Consider the following 20,387-nt stretch of genomic DNA (forward strand, 5'->3'; position numbering starts at 1 on the left):
TTTTCAAGTTCAGAAGTAAAGGTTGCCTTGGATTTTCAATGGGACTGGCACGTTCCCAAAGAGACTGCTTTCAAAGTCTCTTCTGCAGCTCATTCCAATCTTCCCGTCTCTCCCGACGCTTGAACATTGAGTCCCATCTCTTGCTATTGCAGGCTGTCTGAAATTTTATGACCTCATCTTTGACACCGATGGTCCTTTTCCAAGGACCTCCACCCTCTTCCACAACATAACATTTTACAACATGTTTAAACCAAATACAGCCAGACTCCCAAACAGAGAGAAGAAATGCTTGCCCTACAACTCGTCCACGCCGTCCCTGTTCCATTTCTCTGTTCTGCATGTTTCCCTTGTCTCCAATCCAATCAGCCCCTTTTCTTTTTCTTTTTTTCAAGTCAACTTATTCTGTCTGTATATTCTTTGTGCAAAGGATGCATGCTTGCCTCTGAGAATTTTCTGCAAATAACCTATCAGAGAGAAAATGCCAGAATGCCTCTCTCTTCTCAGTGCTAAGCCAGCTTTCTCACACACTCACTCCTCAGAACAGCAGCTCCTTATACAGTCTGGGTCCAGATCCCAGCAGTGATACTTAGTAAATACATGACCTTGTGGATGTCAATCAACTCCTTTCAGACACAGCTTCTGCTATAAAAAATGGAAGCAATAATAACTACCTAGAAGTGTGGTCACGAAGGCCAGGAGAGTTACTAAGTCTCAGCATGGTATTCGGTACACAGTAAATGCATATCTAATAGTAGACCCTGTTCCATTTACTCCAATATTTATGTACCTCTGGACCTGTCACCCAAACTCCACCATACTTCCCTTAACTGTAATCTATGTCTGGCCACTGTCTAAGCCCCTCATTTGCTATATACAGATCGATAATGAATATATCAAAAAGATAAATCTGATGTGATAAATCAACTCTTGTGATTAACATACGTTGCATGGAACTAATGCTGAAAAAACTTGGTTTGTTTTTGTTTGAATATCTTTTGTTGGAAATGGTGTTAGCAAGTTAGATTCCTTATCTTGTATGTGTGACTACTAAGGCATTGGGTTTATTAATTTATAGTCAGTTTAGGTAAGTTTTGCTTAATTCAGGTTCTATTAAAGTTCAGGATCAAGGACTGGTGAGATGGAGAGCCTGACGGATTCTGAGGATCAGAGTGACTCACTTCATGGAGGGTTGATTTCCCAGTTGAGGTCTATTGGAATAACAACATAGTTGGGCACTGATCCTAAACAGATAAGGGACAGAGCTTATTTTGAGTTCAAGGAAGTCTAGTGATACCCAGCTCAAGGGAGAAGGTGACATTCAGAACAGAATTAATTGTCCCAGATAAAAAAATCTTTAGCAAAAACACACTGAGCCGAAATGTCATTGTCAGTACCCTGAGAGCTATTCATGGTGTTGACACCAGAACCCTAGGCCCAACCACAGACCAAGCCTTGACCTTTCGCAACTGAAACTTGCTTCCTATTCATTCATTCAAAAAAAGAAGTATTGATGCAGGAACTGTTTCAGTCTTTGCTGTTTTTTTTTTTTTTGCTTTTTAAGGCCACACAGGCAGCATATGGCAGTTCCCAGGCTAGGGGTTGAATCGGAGTTATTGCTGCCAGCCTACACCACAGCCACAGCCACACCAGATCCAAGCCATGTCTGCAAGCTACACCACAGCTCATGACAATGCCGGATCTTTAATTCACTGAGCGAGGCCAGGGATCGAACCTGCATCTTCATGGATACTAGTCAGATTCGTTACTGCTGAGCCACAAGGGGAACTCCAGTCTTTGTTGTTGATATAAGTAAATTAAAAAGATGAGCCAAGTCCAAGTCTTTATAAAGTTTATGTTCTCATATATAAATTTCTCTTCTCTGGTCTGCCAGAGTATCAGTGCTCTTTGGATAGATCTCAACTTATTTAACTGATCCTCTCACCCATGCATCGCCCAACTTAAATCCTACATGTCTACTATATGACCTAGAACCCTGCCCCACCCCACCCCGTCACAATCCCCTTCAAGGCAGGGACATTCTTCTTCCCTATGAATTCTTGGTCTTTACAACTTCATGAAGTCCTTGTGTCTCTTTAAATGTTAATAATTCTGGGATCAGGAAATAGCAGGAGTGATTTATAAACGCTGGAAGCATTTAGGACACTATAAGACATACATAGGACATAATCATACACATAGAGTCTCATCTCATATCCAATTGCAGATGAAAAGCAGCTGCTGAAGACATGAAAATAAACTGCATGTGATGGTGAGCATGACTGACATCCGTATCAATTTGAAAAGAAAATTCAATCTGCCTTAAATGCCATTTACAAATTGTTTCAATCATACTTACATTCTAGGTTATTAGTGCTTAAAAGGTCATAGAAACATGAATTTTGAGCCAGGAAATATCTTCGGAATTATTCAGGGCTTTAATTCGCATCTTGCCACTAATTTACTGAGTGACACTGGGCAGCTTGCTTAGCCTCCGTGACCCTCAATAGATCAGACTAGATGATCGCTAGGGACCTTTTTTGCATTAAAATTATGTCTCCACGAATCTTTTTGTTGAAGAGGAGGACTATGAAGTTCACAGTACATGACATACCGAAGGTCAAATGGCAATTCTGTGGCAAGGCTGGCACTAGAAGTGAGAGCCTTTGACTTTTTCCATTGCACATGTTTAAAAGTCACACAAGGACTAAATGAATAGCCAGCAGATAGAAATGAGCAGGTTATTGTTACATTTCTCTTTTAGGTGGCCAGGGCCTATATCTTATTTTCTTCTCACATAAGCTAACGCAGTTGTACATTGCTAAACTAAAGGTGTTTCATAAAATAGTTATTAAATTAATTGAGATACTTATTAAATCAATGAAGACACTAGTGACTGGATAACTGATTATGAAAACAGCAGTAGACACTACATTTTCAAGTGCCCACCATAAATTAGGTACTGTGCTAAGTGCATATTAAATGTGATTTTTCATCTTATTCTCACAACTATGCAAAATAGCAATTATATGCCTCATTTTATATATGTAAAAAGGAGGCTGGGGTATGTTAAATGACCTGCCAAAATCAGTAAACAGAGAAGCAAGGATTTGAACCTCGTTCTGTCAGACTCCAAAAGATATTCCAATTCTACTCTGGTTCCCTAAATGCTTGAATGAATAAATGAATAGGTGAATGAATTAGTGACTAAATGAGTTAAATGTTCTGCTATTACCTGCCTCATGTGGTTTGGGATCATAGTGTCAAAGATTTGGTATACAGAATTTAACATGATACCATCCAAGTACAGAAATTTAATAGAGCTGTTGTATACTGTTTCATCCATGATGAGAGTTTTTTAAAAATTATTTTTGTTGAAGTCACAGGGATTTATGACATTATATGTTTCATGTGTGCATTATATTTCTCTTTCTGTATACACTACAGTGTGCTCACCACCAAAACATTTACTTTCCACCTGTCATCATACAGTTGATGCCTTTTATTCATTTCACCTTCCCATGGTTAAGCGTCAAAGCCTGGTCACTTGAACTGTGTGGGGCTGCACGCGATGAACCATAGCAAGCAGTCCTTGAATGTTCACTTTCTGTCTTCAGAGAGCTGAGGAGGACTGGTAGTTTATTCCAGAAAGGAGCATCATGCTACCCTTTGGCAAAGTTTTCGTGTATTTTATGAGCCTTCACTGGGACCCTTCTTTGCCTTGGTCCTTGCTTGGTTTCTTAGCATCCAATCAACCGTATGATGGTAAATGGTTCATGATTGACTTTCCAAAGAAAAGTAAGCCATGATTTGTAACCTCTACCAATATTGTTGGTATAAATACTGTCCTCATAGCCAACTTCCAAGCTACCTGCATGACATAACTAAAAAAAGTTGGGATGAAATGATAACAATCAACTCCTATGAATTAACAAAAATGATGAAAAATGGAACGAAGGGAGGGAGGCAAGGAGGAAGGGAGAAAGGAAGGAAATCTCCCTTCTCATGTTCCTTGAAACCATTTTATTCGCCAGTTTTCAGTTTCTTCCTCCCTTTACACTTAAATGCAAACTCAGATTAATTCCATACAAGCCAGCACCAGCACACGCTGGATCCAACTTAAATTACTAATTTAGAGAATCAGCCCTGTAGGTGGTACTAATCGTTGAAATTCCTAGAAAACCATACCTGAGCTGGGCTATGGCATTGAGCCAGGAAAGCTGGACCAGGTTCATCCACATATCACAGTAACTACATAGTCTCCATCAGCACCATCTCCTCACGTTCATCCTTCTTCTTGGTCAGCTGGGAGGAATAATCTTTCTTACTGACACATCCAATAATGCACTAAGGCTTAATGAGCAGTGCTTTGGATCCATGTCTTAGTTCAGCCCTACAGATCCCACCCACAGAAGGAGGTACTCATTTAAGGGAAGCTAAGCTACGTTTGACAAATCTAAGACTTGAATATGAACAAGGTTGGGGGGTTTAGTCATGGAAAGTTATGGCAGTCATTCAAAATGACTTCCCCCAAATTCTAATTCCTGGTGGAAGGCAAAGGAGGGAATGCCCAGATGTTCTCTGGGGCCCTTCGATGTTCCCTACAATAACTGGATAGAAAGAGGGCAGTTTCCCTTTTTTTTAGTGGCCAACACAGTCTTACCAAAATGCCTGGTGGTTCTCAGAATCTTCAGGTCCTCATCTTTCTGTGAGTTCTTTTCACCCTGCCTTTCCAACCTCATTTCCTTCCACTCTCTGAGTTTCTTCTTCCACCTCCTGTATAGCACATTCTCCAGCTGCCAGCCCAACTATGCTGCTCTCTGGTTCTGGGAATTATGCTAGACTTACATCCGTTTTTCCTCCATCATCAAGATTCCTCTGCTAAAGCACCTTTCATCCATACTCCCTCCTGATTCGACAAGGCTCAGCTAAAAGGTCATCTTCTCCGTGATGGATCTCTTGAAATCCCTATCTGGAATACATTTTTCCCTTTTCTACAGGCATGAGGTACTCCATTAAGGCCTGTTCTTGATTTATTCCATATTGTGCCTTTTATAATAGCTAGAGAGGAGCACATTATTTTTATCCCTGTGAAAATGTGAAATCCATGAAGGCAAGGATATTGTCCAATTTGTCTGTGATTCCCCCTAGCACTTAACCCACAAGACTTATGAATTGTGGAATTAAGAAAATCTTGCTTGAATGAATTTAACAAACTGAAATAAATTTAACATAGTGGGTTTGAGTCAAACCCCATGAAAATATATTCAAGGAACGTACGTTCCTATTTCTACTCCTTATCTGTAGATGGTCCCATCCATTTATGTCTTGAGTGACTTGCAGGAGCAAGATGCTTTGCTGGTGGGAAGAATATGGGGCTAAATGAGATACAGCTTTAAGGAGCTCAGATTTTTTTTTTTTTTTTTTTTTGTCTTTTTGCCATTTCTAGGGCCGCTCCCGCGGCATATGGAGGTTCCCAGGCTAGGGGTCGAATCAGAGCTGCAGCCACCAGCCTACGCCAGAGCCACAGCAACACTGGATCTGAGCCGCGTCTGCAACCTACAACACAGCTCACGGCAATGCCAGATTGTCAACCCACTGAGCAAGGGCAGGGACCGAACCCGCAACCTCATGGTTCCTAGTCAGATTCGTTAACCACTGCACCATGACGGGAACTCCAGGAGCTCAGATTTTAGAAGGGTAGAGACATTTCCAAACAATAACTCATATTAATCAAAATTTTAGTCAACAGAGAACTCTGGTGATACTGTAGAAGGCATCCATTCTACCAAGAGGAAATAAGAGGTATTTAGTGAATAGGATTTTTTGGAAAGTAAATAATTAAAGGATGAAAGTAATTTCAGAAAGGGGGAGGAGGCTAAATACTAGTCAGAAGGTAAGACTTTGCATGAGGTGTTTGGGGGCTATTGTGTGTGAGCAGAGAGGAGAATGTGAAGAGGAGAATTCTTGGGGGTATGGCTGAATAGGAGGGTGAGATCAGAGTGCTCTAGGTGGTGTGGCTACTGGACAGCTCTTGGTGACCCAGTTTCTCTAGAGCTGGAAAATATTTCATCTGAGTTTATATGTAAGTGGATATGGAAGAAGGAACTGAAAGTTGGTGAATAAAATGGTTTCAAGGAGCATAAGGATGGAAATTTCCTTCCTTTCCCCCTTTCCTCCTCCCTCCTTCCCTTCCTCCCTCTTTTTCTTTATTTTCTGTGAACTAATAATATGTCAGCATGATGCAAAATTTTAAAGATACACAGGCATTCCTTCTGGGTTCAGTGGGTTAAGAATCCGACTGCAGTGGTTCAAGTGGCTGTGGGGGTGGCAGGTTCAATCCCTGGTGCTGTATTGTGGGAACAGATCCAGGAAAAAGGATCGGATATTGCCACAGCTGCAGTGTAGGTCACAGCTGCAACTCAGATTCAACTCTTGGCCTGGGAAGTTCTAAGTGCCGCAGGTGCAGCCATAAAAAATTAAAGATACCCAGATGAGCAAGCCACATGCTTTGAATCCTCCTTCCTAGCCTCTAATAAAGCTTACAGTCTGGTAATAGATCCAGACAAGGAAAGAAGGATAACTCTGCACGGGGAAAAGGACCATACCATAGGGAGGTATGGAGGCTATGAGAACAGAAAGGCAGCCCCCTTAACCTGGTCAGGGCTAGGGGGGTGGTGAGTCAGGAATGCCTCTGGTGGGGGAAGGAGGTTCGGACTGCATGAAATGGAAATAAAAAGGAGCCTCTGGTCTCCCAGTGAAAGGAAGAGAAAGTCATTTTAAGGGGGAGGAAACAGCTTGCGAAAGGGATACAAGCTTGAGAAGGTATGTGCCTTCAGGGCACTGAGGTATCAGTGTAACTAGAGCCCATGGTATGTGGCAGAGTGAGGAGAAGGATGAAGTGATAAAAGTGAGCATGGTTTGTCAAGATAAATGACTGAACAGATATGGCGGCCGGACCTCTCACTGTCTGTTTAGAACAAGAGAAGACTATTTGGGAGGAAGGGTGTTTTAAAGGTTAGTCCTGGAGTCAGAAGGATCAGCAGTAGCTGGCAGCCTTTTAGAGATGCAGAACTTTGGCCTCACTCTAGACTACTGTGGGCTTGAGAAGCACTGGTTAGGAGCACAGGATCCTGAGTTTGAATCCTGGCTCCACCACCTGCTGGCTGTATGACTTTGTTCCTTTCTCATCTTTCTTCTTTGGGCTTTGATATCATCAGTGATAAAGCTGAGAAGGTAAACAGTGCATTCTAGTGACATTTTCAGTTCTACGGGGCTGTGTGTGTGTGTGTGTGTGTGTGTGTGTGTGTGTGTGTGTGTTTAACTTTAGGGAATACTGGTGGGAAAGCTGATCATTTTCAAACTGGCTAACACACGCTTGTTCCTTGAATGAGCAGCTCTTTGGAATTATGCCCTCAAGCCTGCAGCTAATGAAAATGATCCTCAGAAACCACGAACCTACACCTGAAGACAGATCAGCTAGGAAACCAGCAGGTCAGACCCTCAGGCACTCACTGTTCTGCCTAGCTGGGGCTTCATGGAGGAAGGAAAGGGGATCTCTTCTCTTCCTTCCCACCAACAACCCTGCCTATTTTTTTAAGGAAAGAAAAAAGAAAAAGGAAAATTTACAGGACCAGTCCTGAGGCACATAATTCCACAAGGGCTTTTCTGGCTGTTGCAAGTATGTATGTGTGCATGCGTGCGTGCGTGTGTATGTGTGTGTGTGTGTTGGGGGGGAAAGGGATACTATTTAGGGTGACAGTGCCTTAAAGTCTAAACATTTTAATTAAGAGAAAGAAGAGTCAGCTGTCTGGTCCAATGATACACTAGAGCTGCATTATATTTTCTAAATAGCTTCCCAAGTAGGCCAATGTAAAGGCTGCAAAAATGTGTCTGAACAGATTCCCAACTAAAGGATAAGGAGGAATGATGGTTAGAATGGCCAAATCCTTGTCTGACTCTGCAGAGACACAAGGGTTAGCCTAGAGAATCCCTCTCCTTACTCCCAAACTGCTGCCCCACAGAGAAGTGGAAGAACTTGGATGGAGAAAGCATACTCTTGGCTTGGGCCACCAAGACCCCTCAGCTCTATGAAGGCTTCCCCACGGCATCAGTACGGTGAGTTTTCCAGGCGAGATGGCCAGAATCTAGTTAATGGAGAAAGGGGTGGAGTTTCAGAGAAAATATACTGGTATACATTGGAGGGAAGAGCACAGGACAAGGAGCAAGAACTGAAGTTTTAATACTAGTTTCATTTCTAACTTGCTTGGTGATTTTGGCAAGTCTCTCCTCCTCTAACTCCGATCTCTCTGTTCGTGGACATTAATAAATACTAACTTTTTTTCTGTGTTTTAGGGCCACACCTGCAACATATGGAAGATTCAGGCTAGGGGTCAAATCAGAGCTACAGCTGCTGGCCTACACCACAGCCACACCCACACCAGATCCAAGCTGCATCTGTGACCTACACTGCAGCTCACAGTAACATCAGATGCTTAACCCACTGAGTAAGGACAGGGATAGAACCTGCATCCTCATGGATACTCATCAGGCTCATTACCACAGAGCCACAATGGGAATTTCCTAATAACTACTATGGTTGAACAGCAACTCTGAATGAGATATTGTATATTTACTAAGCATTGAACTGTAAATAAGATACTGTCATATGGGTTAATACTATCTATATGCTGTGGACTCATGAATGTCTATCTCCAGCTAAGACCCCTTCTTTGAAAAAGACTTTGGATTCCAAAGCCTGTTTTTCATCTCTAACTGATTTTTAGTAGTCATCTTGAACTTATATTCAAAATAGCACTCTTGATCCCCTTCAACTCAGCCCTGACTCCTCTATAGCATCTTCTGACTCAACAAATGAGAAGTCCAATCATCTTGCTGTTCAGACCGAATGATTTGGAATCAGTGATTCCTCTTTCTTTCTCATCTTCCACATCCAATAATAAGTTCTGTCAAATCTACACTCCTAATATATCCAGAATTTGATCATTTCTTACCATCTTATTCCTAACCCCTGTGGTCCAAGCCACTGCCAATTCTTGCCTACATTAGGATAACAGTGCCCTTGAATGCTCTCTATGTCGAATTGCTGCACAGCAGCCATAGTGGTCCTGCTAAAACTTGGTTTAGCTGATGTTGCTCCTTTGCTCAGAATCTTCCAGTGACTTCTAATCTCAGAGTAGCATCCAAGGTCTTTATCATCCTATATAAGGCTTGGCAACCTTCCCCAGTTGCCCCCTGATCCTGCCCTTCCCAACCTTCTGATTTCCAAGTTTGCCTACTAATTTTTTTCTTCCCTCTACTCACAGTAGTCTTCCTGCTAGTGCCGAATCAATGGCATATCCTGTGCTCCTGCTGCAGAATGTTGAGTGCTGGCCCTTGCTGTTCCATCTGCCCAGAATGCTTTTACCTCACATAGTAACATGGCTTCCACCAGATCCATCTTAAAGTGTCTGCTCAATTATTACTACCTCGGAGAAGCCTTCCATGACCATCCTCTGTGTAATAACAACTCCACTTTAACTTCCAGCTCAGCATCCCTTATGTTTTGTGCTCTACCCCCGCCCCAGCATTTATCATCCCCTGACACAGTATGTACATTTACCTATTTGTCTATTGCAGCAGTGTTGACAGAACTTTCTGCAATGATGGTCATATTCTGAGTTCTCCAAGAAGTAGCCTCTAGTCACATGGAGCTCTTGAAATATGGCTCACGTGACGGAGGAAATGCTGAATTTAAATTTAAATAGCCACATGCGGCTGGTGGCTACTTTCTTAGGTGGTACATATTTAATGTCTCCCTAAAATATAAACTTAATTAGGACACTGCCTAGAAAAGTGGCTACTCAATAAAGATAGGCCAAATGACTGAATAAATGAATATACTATGAGCTTTTCATACATTATCTCATTGAATTCCTAACAACAGACTTGTGGGTTAGATGTTATTTTCATTCTCTGGTACTCAGAGAGAGGAAATATCTTGCTAAAGGATGCCCAGCTAGTTTGTACCCTATGGCCAATATCTCCCCATTTAAGATGAAAATGTTCTGGGGAATCTAATGTACAGGATGGTGAACACCTAACAATACTGTATTATAGCTTGATAACTCCTAAGAGAGTAGATTTTTTTTGTCTTTTTTTTTTTAGGTCCACAACTGCAGCACATGGAGATTCCCAGGGTAAGGATGGAATTGGAGCTGTAGCCATCAGTCCACGCAATAGCCACAGCAATGCCAGATCCAAGCCGTGTCTGTGACCTACACCACAGCTCATGGCAACGCCAGATTGTTAACTCACTGAGCAAGGCCAGGGATTGAACCTACATCCTCATAGAAGCTAGTCAGATTCATTTCCGCTGAGCCCTGACGGGAACTCCCTAAGAGAGTTTTAAATGATACTACCCCATGCACAAAAAAGGGTTAGGTATGCGAGGTGATGGAGAGGTTAACAAACCCTCTTCTTTTTTTTAATTTGTTTATTTTTCCACTGTACAGCATGGGGGCCAAGATACACTTACATGTATACATTTTTTTCCCACCCTTCGTTCTGTCACAATCGAAGTATCTAGACATAGTTCTCAATGCTACTCAGCAGGATCTCCTTGTAAATCTATTCCAAGTTGTATCTGATAACCCCAAGCTCCCAATTCCTCCCACTCCCTCCCTCTCCCCACCAGGCGGCCACAAGTCATTCTCCAGTTCCAAGATTTTCTTTTCTGAGGAGATGTTCATTTGTGCTGTATATTAGATTCCAGTAATAAGTGAAATCATATGGCATTTGTCTTTCTCTTTCTGACTTATTTCACTCAGTATGAGATTCTCTAGTTCCATCCATGTTGCTGCAAATGGCATGATGTCATCCTTTTTTATGGCTGAGTAGTATTCCATTGTGTATCTATACCACTTCTTCCTAATCCAATCATCTGTCAATGGACATTTGGGTTCTTTCCATGTCCTGGCTATTGTGAATAGTGCTGCAATGAACATGTGGGTGCACATGTCTCTTTTAAGTAGGGTTTTGTCCGGATAGATGCCCAAGAGTGGGATTGCGGGGTCATATGGAAGTTCTATGTATAGATTTCTAAGGTATCTCCAAACTGTTCTCCATAGTGGCTGTACCAGTTGACATTCCCACCAACAGTGCAGGAGGGTTCCCTTTTCTCCACAGCCCCTCCAGCACTTGTTATTTGTGGATTTATTAATGATGGCCATTCTGACTGGTGTGAGGTGGTATCTCATGGTAGTTTTGATTTGCATTTCTCTTATAATCGGCGATGTTGAGCATTTTTTCATGTGTTTGTTGGCCATCTGTATATCTTCCTTGGAGAACAGTCTATTCAGTTCTTTTGCCCATTTTTCCATTGGGTGATTGGCTTCTTTGCTGTTGAATTGTATAAGTTGCTTGTATATTCTAGAGATTAAGCCCTTTTCCGTTGCATTGTTTGAAACTATTTTCTCCCATTCTGTAAGTTGTCTTGTTGTTTTCTTTTTGGTTTCCTTTGCTGTGCAAAAGCTTTTCAGTTTGATTAGGTCCCATGGGTTTATTTTTGCTCTTATTTCTGTTGCTTTGGGAGACTGACCTGAGAAAATATTCATGAGGTTGATGTCAGAGAGTGTTTTGCCTATGTTCTCTCCCAGGAGTTTGATAGTGTCTTGTCTTATATTTAAGTCTTTCAGCCATTTTGAGTTTATTTTTGTGCATGGTGTGAGGGTGTGTTCTAATTTCATTGTTTTGCATGCAGCTGTCCGGGTCTCCAAGCAATGCTTGCTGAATAGACTTTCTTTTTCCTATTTTATGTTCTTGCTTCCCTTGTCAAAGATAAATTGACCATAGATGTTAGGGTTTTTTTCTGCGTTCTCTGTTCTGTTCCATTGGTCTGTCTGTCTGTTTTGATACCAGTACCACACTGTTTTGATGACTATGGCTTTTTAATATTGCTTGAAGTCTGGGAGAGTTATGCCCCCTGCTTGATTTTTGTTTCTCAGGATTTCTTTGGCAATTCTGGGTCTTTTGTTGTTCCATATAAATGTTTGGATTGTTTGTTCTAGTTCTGTGAAAAATGTCATGGATAATTTGATAGGGATTGCATTGACTCTGTCGATTGCTTTGGGTAGTATGGCCATTTTTACAATATTTATTTTTCCAATCCATGAACATGGAATATCTTTCCATTTCTTTACATCTTCTTTAATTTCTTTGATTAAAGTTTTATAGTTCTCGGTGTATAAGTCCTTTACCTCCTTGGTCAGGTGTATTCTGAGGAATTTGATTTTTTGAGGTGCAATTTTAAAAGGTATTGTATTTTTGTATTCCTTTTATAATATTTCATTGCTGGTATATAGAAATCTGACTGATTTATGAGTGTTAATCTTATATCCTGCTACTTTGCTGAATTTATTAATCAGTTCAAGGAGTTTTGGGGTTGAGTCTTTAGGGTTTTCTATGTATAGTATCATGTCATCTGCATACAGTGACAGTTTTATCTCTTCTCTTCCTATTTGGATGCCTTTTATTTCTTTTGTTTGTCTAATTGCTGTGCTAGGACTTCCAAGATCATACACCATGACCAGTTAGGGTTCATCCCAGGTTCACAAGGATGGTTCAACATACACAAATCAATCAACATCATGTACCACATTAACAAAAGAAAAGTCAAAAAACATATGATCATCTCAATAGATACAGAAAAAGCATTTGACAAAGTCCAACATCCATTCACGATAAAGACTCTCGCCAAAGTGGGTATAGAGGGAACATTCCTGAACATAATCAAAGCCATTTATGACAAACCCAGAGCAAACATAATACTCAATGGAGAAAAACTGAAAGCCTTCTCACTCAAATCTGGAACAAGACAGGTATGCCCACTCTCACCACTGCTAGTCAACAAACCCTATTCTGATATTCATTTTTCACTATATATGGATATTAAATAATCACATTATATACCTTAAACTTATACAATTTGACATGTCAATTATATCTCTATAAAGATGAAAAAATGGTAACACCCAGCTAGGTGAAAGTAGACAGGATCTGAGCTCAGAAAAGTCTGGTGACATTCAAACACATTGCTTTGCAGAAACTAGACTAGATGGTTTCTGTGGTCCTTTCTAACTTTGAGATGCTCTGGTTTCAGAAGAATTTTCTTCCTTGTCAGGCAATGGCAACATATACTTGAACTACCAATGGGATTGATGGACTTTTCAGAAAGCCCCTTAGCCATCATCCAGAAGCTATGATGCTCCCGGCAGAAGGAGGGCAGACCACCATTCGACCCACACTCTCTGTCCCTCCCCTGCCAAGCCCTACTCATGGCTCACCGGTTTCTGGGTCGCAGAGCTGCTCACAGGCATCTGTGGTTCTCTGTCCGCAGAGGTCCCTCACCCATGGAGAGGTGGCGTTGATCTGGTAATACAGGGACAGCTTGGCCGGGTTCAGCCAGTCAGAGATGTCCAGGTAGCTCCCTTCACTCACCACAAAGCTGCTCCCTGTGAGTGAACAGAGAAAGACAGCTACTTTCTCCCCAATTTTAGAGTCCAGATGTCTTGCTGCTGATGCTGCAAGCCAGGAACAGAGACAGGTACGATCAAGCCCTCTCCCCACCCCAGGTCCCCTATTCTCGCTTGTCCATACACATGTACAGAACATTTTCAACATGCCAGTCATGGTGTCAGCAGACAATGGAGAGAGAGACAAACAGACACAAGAGATAGTTTAGCCTAGTGCTTAAGAATCAGGCCCTTAGGAGTTCCCGTCATGGCGCAGTGGTTAACGAATCCGACTAGGAACCATGAGGTTGCAGGTTCAGTCCTTGCCCTTGCTCAGTGGGTTAACGATCTGGCGTTGCCGTGAGCTGTGGTGTAGGTTGCAGACGCGGCTCGGATCTTGCGTTGCTCTGTCGTAGGCCAGGGCTACAGCTCTGATTCGACCTGGGAACCTCCATATGCCGTGGGAGCGGCCCAAAGAAATGGCAAAAAGACAAAAAAAAAAAAAAAGAATCAGGCCCTTAGGACTGAGAGAGTCTTGGGTTCAAATCCTGGATCTATCCTTACCAGCCATTGATTTTGGGTGAGCCACTCAGAGCCAATGAGCCTTGGCTGCATCATCTGTAAAGAAGAATATTAATGGAACCCACCTCATTGTAGTGAAAATGAAATGAATTAATGTAGATAAAGTGCTGAGCCAGTGCCAAGTGTGTCCTGGTAAAGAATGATTAAATAATAAAATCTGAAAGGAAAAAAAAAGCTTTTGTTTCTATCCCCCAGGAACCCCCCCCCTTGGAACAGGGGTCACTAATGCCCCACGGGAGGCTTCCAGATGGCAACAATGGGAAACTGTGGCTGAGGATAAGGAAAATAGCATTCTGGCCCCCTGGCCTAGATTGTGCTTTGTTTTGTTTTAGTCTATGAAGGGAAGGGGAGAGGAGATGGATTCAAAGAAATGTGTAGCACCTCCAAGAGAAAAAAAAAAAAAAAAAAAAAAAGCAACATGGTAAATAAACTATACTTTAATGAAAAAAAAAAAAGCAATACTCATGCAATGAAAAATGCCTTAATGTTGGGACACAAAAAGGAAAGTTGGGGTTTGGGGTGTACTACGAACTCGGTTTTAGCCAGCTCTTGTTGAAGGGTTCTAAAGGTAAAAGCAGTGCAAAAACTTCAGGTTTTCTTCTAGAGAGGCTGAAAATTCAGATTTTTATTGTAATAAACCAATTTGGAAATGGTTTAAATTTGTTCTTGAAAGCTTTTGGTGGCCAAACAAAAGACCCTAGCTTTGCAATCTATGTTCTATTTTATCTCACTTTATTTTATTTATTAAAGTACAGTAATTTACAATGTTGTGCCAAATTCTGCTGTATAGCAAAGTGACCCAGTCCATACATATGAATTCATTGTTTTTCTCATATTATTTTCCAACATGTTCTATCCCAATAGGCAATCTATATTCTAAAAGGTTCCTCTTTAACATACACATACATACACACAAATATAGTCAAATATAGACTGCATGCACATATACATGTAAATATATTCCATATGGTATTTGGAAGCAATGAGCAGAAGCCCATTCAGAGTATAAGTGGTGAGTGTCTGTATATAGCAATACAGCAAAGGTAGAATTTCACCGGGGGAAAGAAAAAAAGAGTTTTAATAGGATGGCTTTTCATAAAGTTGGACTTGGAGAGTGGTTCTAGATTTATGGCATATCTAGAGACCTCAGCAGGAGGAGATATTAAATTGTTTCAAAATGAACATGACTCAGCTTCTCTCCCTGCATTTGCTTTTCTCTACCTCACTAGCAACCATCAAAGTTATTCCATGCATGCAATTCAAGTTTTTCAAAAAGGGACTCATGTAATAGGCATCCTGTAGGTTTGGCAGCAACCTCTCTCTCAGATCATATCAGACCCTGCTGGCCAACCAGTGGCTGGGCTCCTCCTGGCTCTTGTCCCCAGCTATGGTCCAATGGGCAGCAGGACCGCATCTGGCCTTACCTGGCTGCCTTGAGGATCTTAGATTCCCTGGAAAGGATACAGGGATGGAAGGCAACATTATCTTCTCTAACTCACACACAGATTATGACTTATACTCATCTTATAGAATGAGTTCCTAAGTAAAAAAACAGTGGGCAACATGGTTTTGGTGACGATGAAAGAGGACTCCATGTGATAAGCACACGGAGCAGAGAGCACCAGGCTCTGAGATAAGAAAATGACCACATTCGAAGTTGGCCTTAAAATCCTTGGCAGCTAAAGCCAAAAAAAAAAAAAAAAAAAAAAAAAAAAAGAGAGAGAGAGAGAGAGAGAAGAAGTCTGAAGTCTGTTGGATTCCATATTTCAAATTTCTGGCAAGGGAAGATATGCAAATCCATCTCCAAAGCCATATTTTCCCCTCTGGAACCAAGCCCGAGCAGAAGCATGTCACATGGGTCCTTGTGCAAGGCACAGAACGTCAGTATCAACTACAGATTTTTCTTTTAAAAAGCACAGTCATGCTGTTTAAATGGATAATTCCTGTATTTATTCTCACTAAAGACTGAGGGATGGATATTGAATTGTGTCCCAGGGCTGAGTTTGGCTAATCCCATTACTTTAGGAAAGCTACACAGTGCAGGGATAAAGAGAATAGACTTGGTGAGATATGTATTCAGAACTTCACTCTACTACCTACTGGCTCTCTGAACTCGGACAAGAAAACAAATCCTCAGTCATACCCTATACAAACCGTGGATACTGATTTCCCATCCACAGGGTTAATACAGATACAGATTAAATGAGAAAATACATGCGTCTTAGGTCATGTTCACCAGAAATAAGACGCGAAGGCAGAGACTGGCAGGTAGGAGGTGTGCCTGGGGCATTTTCCCGCAAGGGCATGAGCACAGTGGGATTGGGCAGAGGGAGAAGGTGAACTGCCTTGAGGTTGTAGCAAAGCCCTCAGCTGATCCCATGGGAATCCCTGGAGCTGAGATGGTCCTTCAGAGTTGTTCCAAATCAAGGCAAGAGTGTCAGGTCTTTGTTTCCCCACATTAACCAGTCCTGGGCTGAGAGAGATCCTGGGAAAAGGGATGTAAACTTGAGGGAAGTGGTCCCTTTCAATGGAGGTGTTTCTCCACGAAAGACGCAGAGAAAGTGGTCAGCCATCAACCTTCCAGGCAGCTGGGGGAATGGCTGCCTACAGTCTAATGAGATTTGGAAGCAGCATCACAACATCCACCACTGTCTGTGAAATCCCTGGCACGTGGGAAAATCTCAACTTGCTGGAGCTATTTTGATGGCTCTTTGGAAGTCTTACGATCTTGGAAACTCTGAATACTGGTTAACATCTTTTTTCAAATATGAGAAATATGATTCCCTTTGGAAGTGACTGACTCAAAAGCAGGTTATCTTCCACTTCCTTAGATAACATACCAAGGTGTACTGTTGGTTTAATGGGAGAAAGAAGTTATTATCCTTTGAATAGACTCTTTAGTCCAGACCCTGGGATGAATGCTCACTTAATTCTTATAAGAGACTTGCAGGATATGTATGTCCCTAATTTTACAGAAGAACAATGTGAGGTTCAGAGAGGAGGTGGCTTAGCCAAATTTGTACAACTAATCAAACTTGGGACAATGTGGAAATGAAACCCAGGATTTTCAGCATTCAAAGCTGGGACCTCCCCATTATTCCAGGCTGTCTTGAGAGTTGGGGCTTTGTTTGGGTCTTAGGCAGAACTACCTGCCTTGGTCCCTTCCCTCCTGCTCTGGTAGCCTCTGCCTATCCCTTTAGTGTGCCTTCTGTAGTGCTGGAGGGCTTTTGCTGCCTCTGATAGACTGTGATTTCCTGCTGGAAATGGTCAGGGCTATTTAATCAGTCCTTATCAATCTAGCCCTCAGTAAAAGGCTTGGCACATACTAGGAGTTTGGTGAATACCTGTTGAATGAAATCATGATATCAAAGTTCCATGCCTGACCTGAGGAAAGTTTAGCTCACTTCATGATGGGATTGGGAAGCAGAAATGCTTACATATTGACCTTGAAGGTTTTTTTTGTTTTTGTTTTTGTTTTCATTCCATGGGAGCTAGAATACAAGACTAGCCCTTCAGAGTCTCCCCAGTTCCAAACCACAATTTGAACTTTGCTATCTTGGATCCTGAGCTCTCCTTCACCCCATGGGCTTGTGATATGGATTATAAAAGTAGAAATACTAGAGGGACTCGGTATGAAGTGGCAAGGACACGTGGCAGGGAGCTGCCACGTCCGAAAGTGAAAGGAAGTAACTGTGCAACACACAGCAATTAAGATGTAATCCATGTGTTCATTTAACCAAAATGTATTAAACTCTACCTTGGTAAGAAATCTATTTCTTTTCCTTTTTCTTTTTTTAGGGCCGTACCTATGGCATATGGAAGTTCCCAGGCTAGGGGTCAAATCAGAGCTGTAGCTGCCGGCCTCTTCCACAGCCACAGAAACACCAGATCCTTGACACACTAGGCGAGGCCAGGGATCAAGCCTGCATCCTCATGGATGCTAGTCTGATTTGTTTCCGCTGATCCACGGCAGAAACTCTGGGTAAGAAATCTAGTTCACTCTGCTGTTCACCTGAAATTAATACAACATAGCGGTCAACTATACTCCAATAAAATTAAAAAAAAAAGAAAGAATGAAAAATAGATTGAGTCCATCAGGAAAATGATAGAATAATAATGGAGATCAAATTATGCACAGATAGGAGTTCCCATCATGGCTCAGCAGGTTAAGAACCCAACATAGTCTCCATGAGAATGGGGGTTTGATCCCTGGTCTCTATCAGTGGGTTAAGGATCCAGTGTTGCCACAAGCTGTGGCATAGGTCACAGATTCGGCTCAGATCTGGCATTGCTGTGGCTGTGATAGGCCTGCAGCTGCAGGTTTGATTTGACCCCTAGCCTCAGAACTTCCATATGCAGCAGGGGTGGTCATAAAAAGAAGGAAAATGTATGCACAGATAAATATAATACAACCTAGAGTGTGGTAAGAACTGCCTGAAAGGGCTGGGCATTCAGTAGACACAGGCGGAAAGGAAAAGGGGATCAGAGAGGAATCATTACAGAGTTGGCCTAGACCTTGAAGAATGCAAAAGAACAAACCAGGCAAAAGTTGAGGTGGCATTTACCCCTTAAGTCTCTCCTTCAGACCTGGCTCTTAAACCTCTTAATCCCTCTAATATTTACAAGGTATTCCACTCAACTAGCAGCTCTGTATGCCATATTATAGATTCATTCTTTCTTTCATGCATGCATTCCTATATCTATTCATTTAACAAGTAAAGCACCTGCTGTGTGTCAGGCCCTGTTCCTAGGCTCTGGTTGAGCAAAATATGGTATCAGTCCACTGAGAACTTATATTCCAGGAAGGAAGAAGGAAGTTCAAGATGGCAAGTCTAAGGCAAAGGGTGAGTGTTTGTCATCTTCCTTTTACTCCTCCACTTCGAGTTTGCATTTCCTGAAGGCAAAGACTGTGCCTTATGCAACTATGCAATCGCTACAGTGCTTAGGGCGTGCTAGAGGTTCACAAGATGTGTGTGTGTGTGTGTGTGTGTGTGTGTGTGTGTGTGTGTGTGTGTAGATGAGAGTGGGGAAAGGGAGAAAGAGAAAGTGCCATAAGGTCAAAGAGTGGTAAGTAGTTCTCCCTTGGTAAATTCTAGCATTGCTTCGAGAATAAGGCACAGGAAAGGACTAAAAAAATGCCTTATCTCCTGTATCTCATACATCGCTAGCTTTCCCCTGCTTTATTTTCTTGACTTTGGATCAAAAGTACCAAAGTCTCTGAGATTCCTCTTTGTACACAAACCAATCTCTTCAGAGAGCAATGACTCCAAAATGAATCTTTGCCAAAATCTCAACTTCAAAATGTCATGTTTCCTTATTTTTAAATATATATATATTTTTTTGCTTTTTTTTTTTTTCTCCCACTGGCTGTGGGAATATACATCATCTAATTAGCCAAATGGATTTTCAGTTCAGCCCAATCGTTTCCTTATCTAGCATCTGAAGCTCGGCGTGGCTCAGGGGACTGCATGGGCACAGAGGTCCTCATTAACTCTGATCTTCAATTACATTGATTATAAGCCTGCTTCTGTAATTGTGCAGCATAGATCAGGGGTGAGCTGGGGAACTCAGGACACTCCGTAGTGGAATCTGAAAAGCCAGAGGCACATCAGCCCCCAGAAGAAACAGAAAGCTACAGATGAGAACTAAAAATACCACAGAAGGAGGTATCACCAGAGAAAACTGCCTGGAGAGCCAGACAGCAGTGCGAATCCCTTTCATTACACCTCGAATCATGACACAGACCTCTGCAAACGGTGGAGAGAAGATTTCAAAAGGAGGCTCTGGTCACCGTTGCCGAATGGGGAGCAGAGGAGAGAAGGATTGCATGGCTGAAAGACAGTCTTCACAAATGAAGCTCATGGAATTGTTTTTTAGCCCCAAATATTCAGCTCTCTCCTCTGTTCCCCCTTTCGCTGGGTGCAGCATAATTACAGGTTTCCTTCTTTCTGTTACATCACATGTCTCCCATTATGATCCCATCTGTCTTGGACCTGGGAGATGGGGCAGAGGAGGAGAAACAAACTGTGATGAAGCAGAAATGAGTAGCCTTCATCTACCTTCAGCCCAAAAGACCCCTGAAAAACACACCCGTTCATACCTCCCCCTGCCCCAACCCCCAGCCCCAGAGCCCCAGTCAGCCTGAACACATCCTACCACCTGTCATTGACTGCACACTATTTTACAGGGTTATCAGGCTCCGCAAAAAAAAAAAAAAAAAAAAAAAAGTGAGGTTAAAAAACAAGAGTTTGCAGAGTTTGTGAGAGTGAGCAGTGACATCCAGCGTAGCAGGGGACT

The 20,387-nt window shown here is 42.1% G+C and overlaps 1 protein-coding gene across 9 annotated transcripts in view; it reads right to left on the reverse strand.

Moving 5' to 3' along the window:
• Positions 1–20,387, reverse strand: part of ASTN2 (astrotactin 2) — a 915,666-nt gene that overhangs the window by 506,503 nt on the left and 388,776 nt on the right. For all 9 annotated transcript variants that reach the window (XM_084993997.1, XM_021074505.2, XM_084993987.1 and 6 more), the window contains one exon: positions 13,341–13,508. In XM_084993997.1, coding sequence (XP_084850123.1) covers positions 13,341–13,508 — 168 coding nt within the window. The remainder of the gene's footprint in view (positions 1–13,340; positions 13,509–20,387) is intronic.

This window comes from Sus scrofa, chromosome 1 (genome assembly GCF_054392235.1).
Source record: "Sus scrofa isolate SSC_HxYL_T2T_F1_AM1 chromosome 1, Sscrofa_HxYL_maternal_Yorkshire_Landrace_v2.0, whole genome shotgun sequence".
In the NCBI taxonomy this organism is placed as follows: Eukaryota; Metazoa; Chordata; class Mammalia; order Artiodactyla; family Suidae; genus Sus; species Sus scrofa.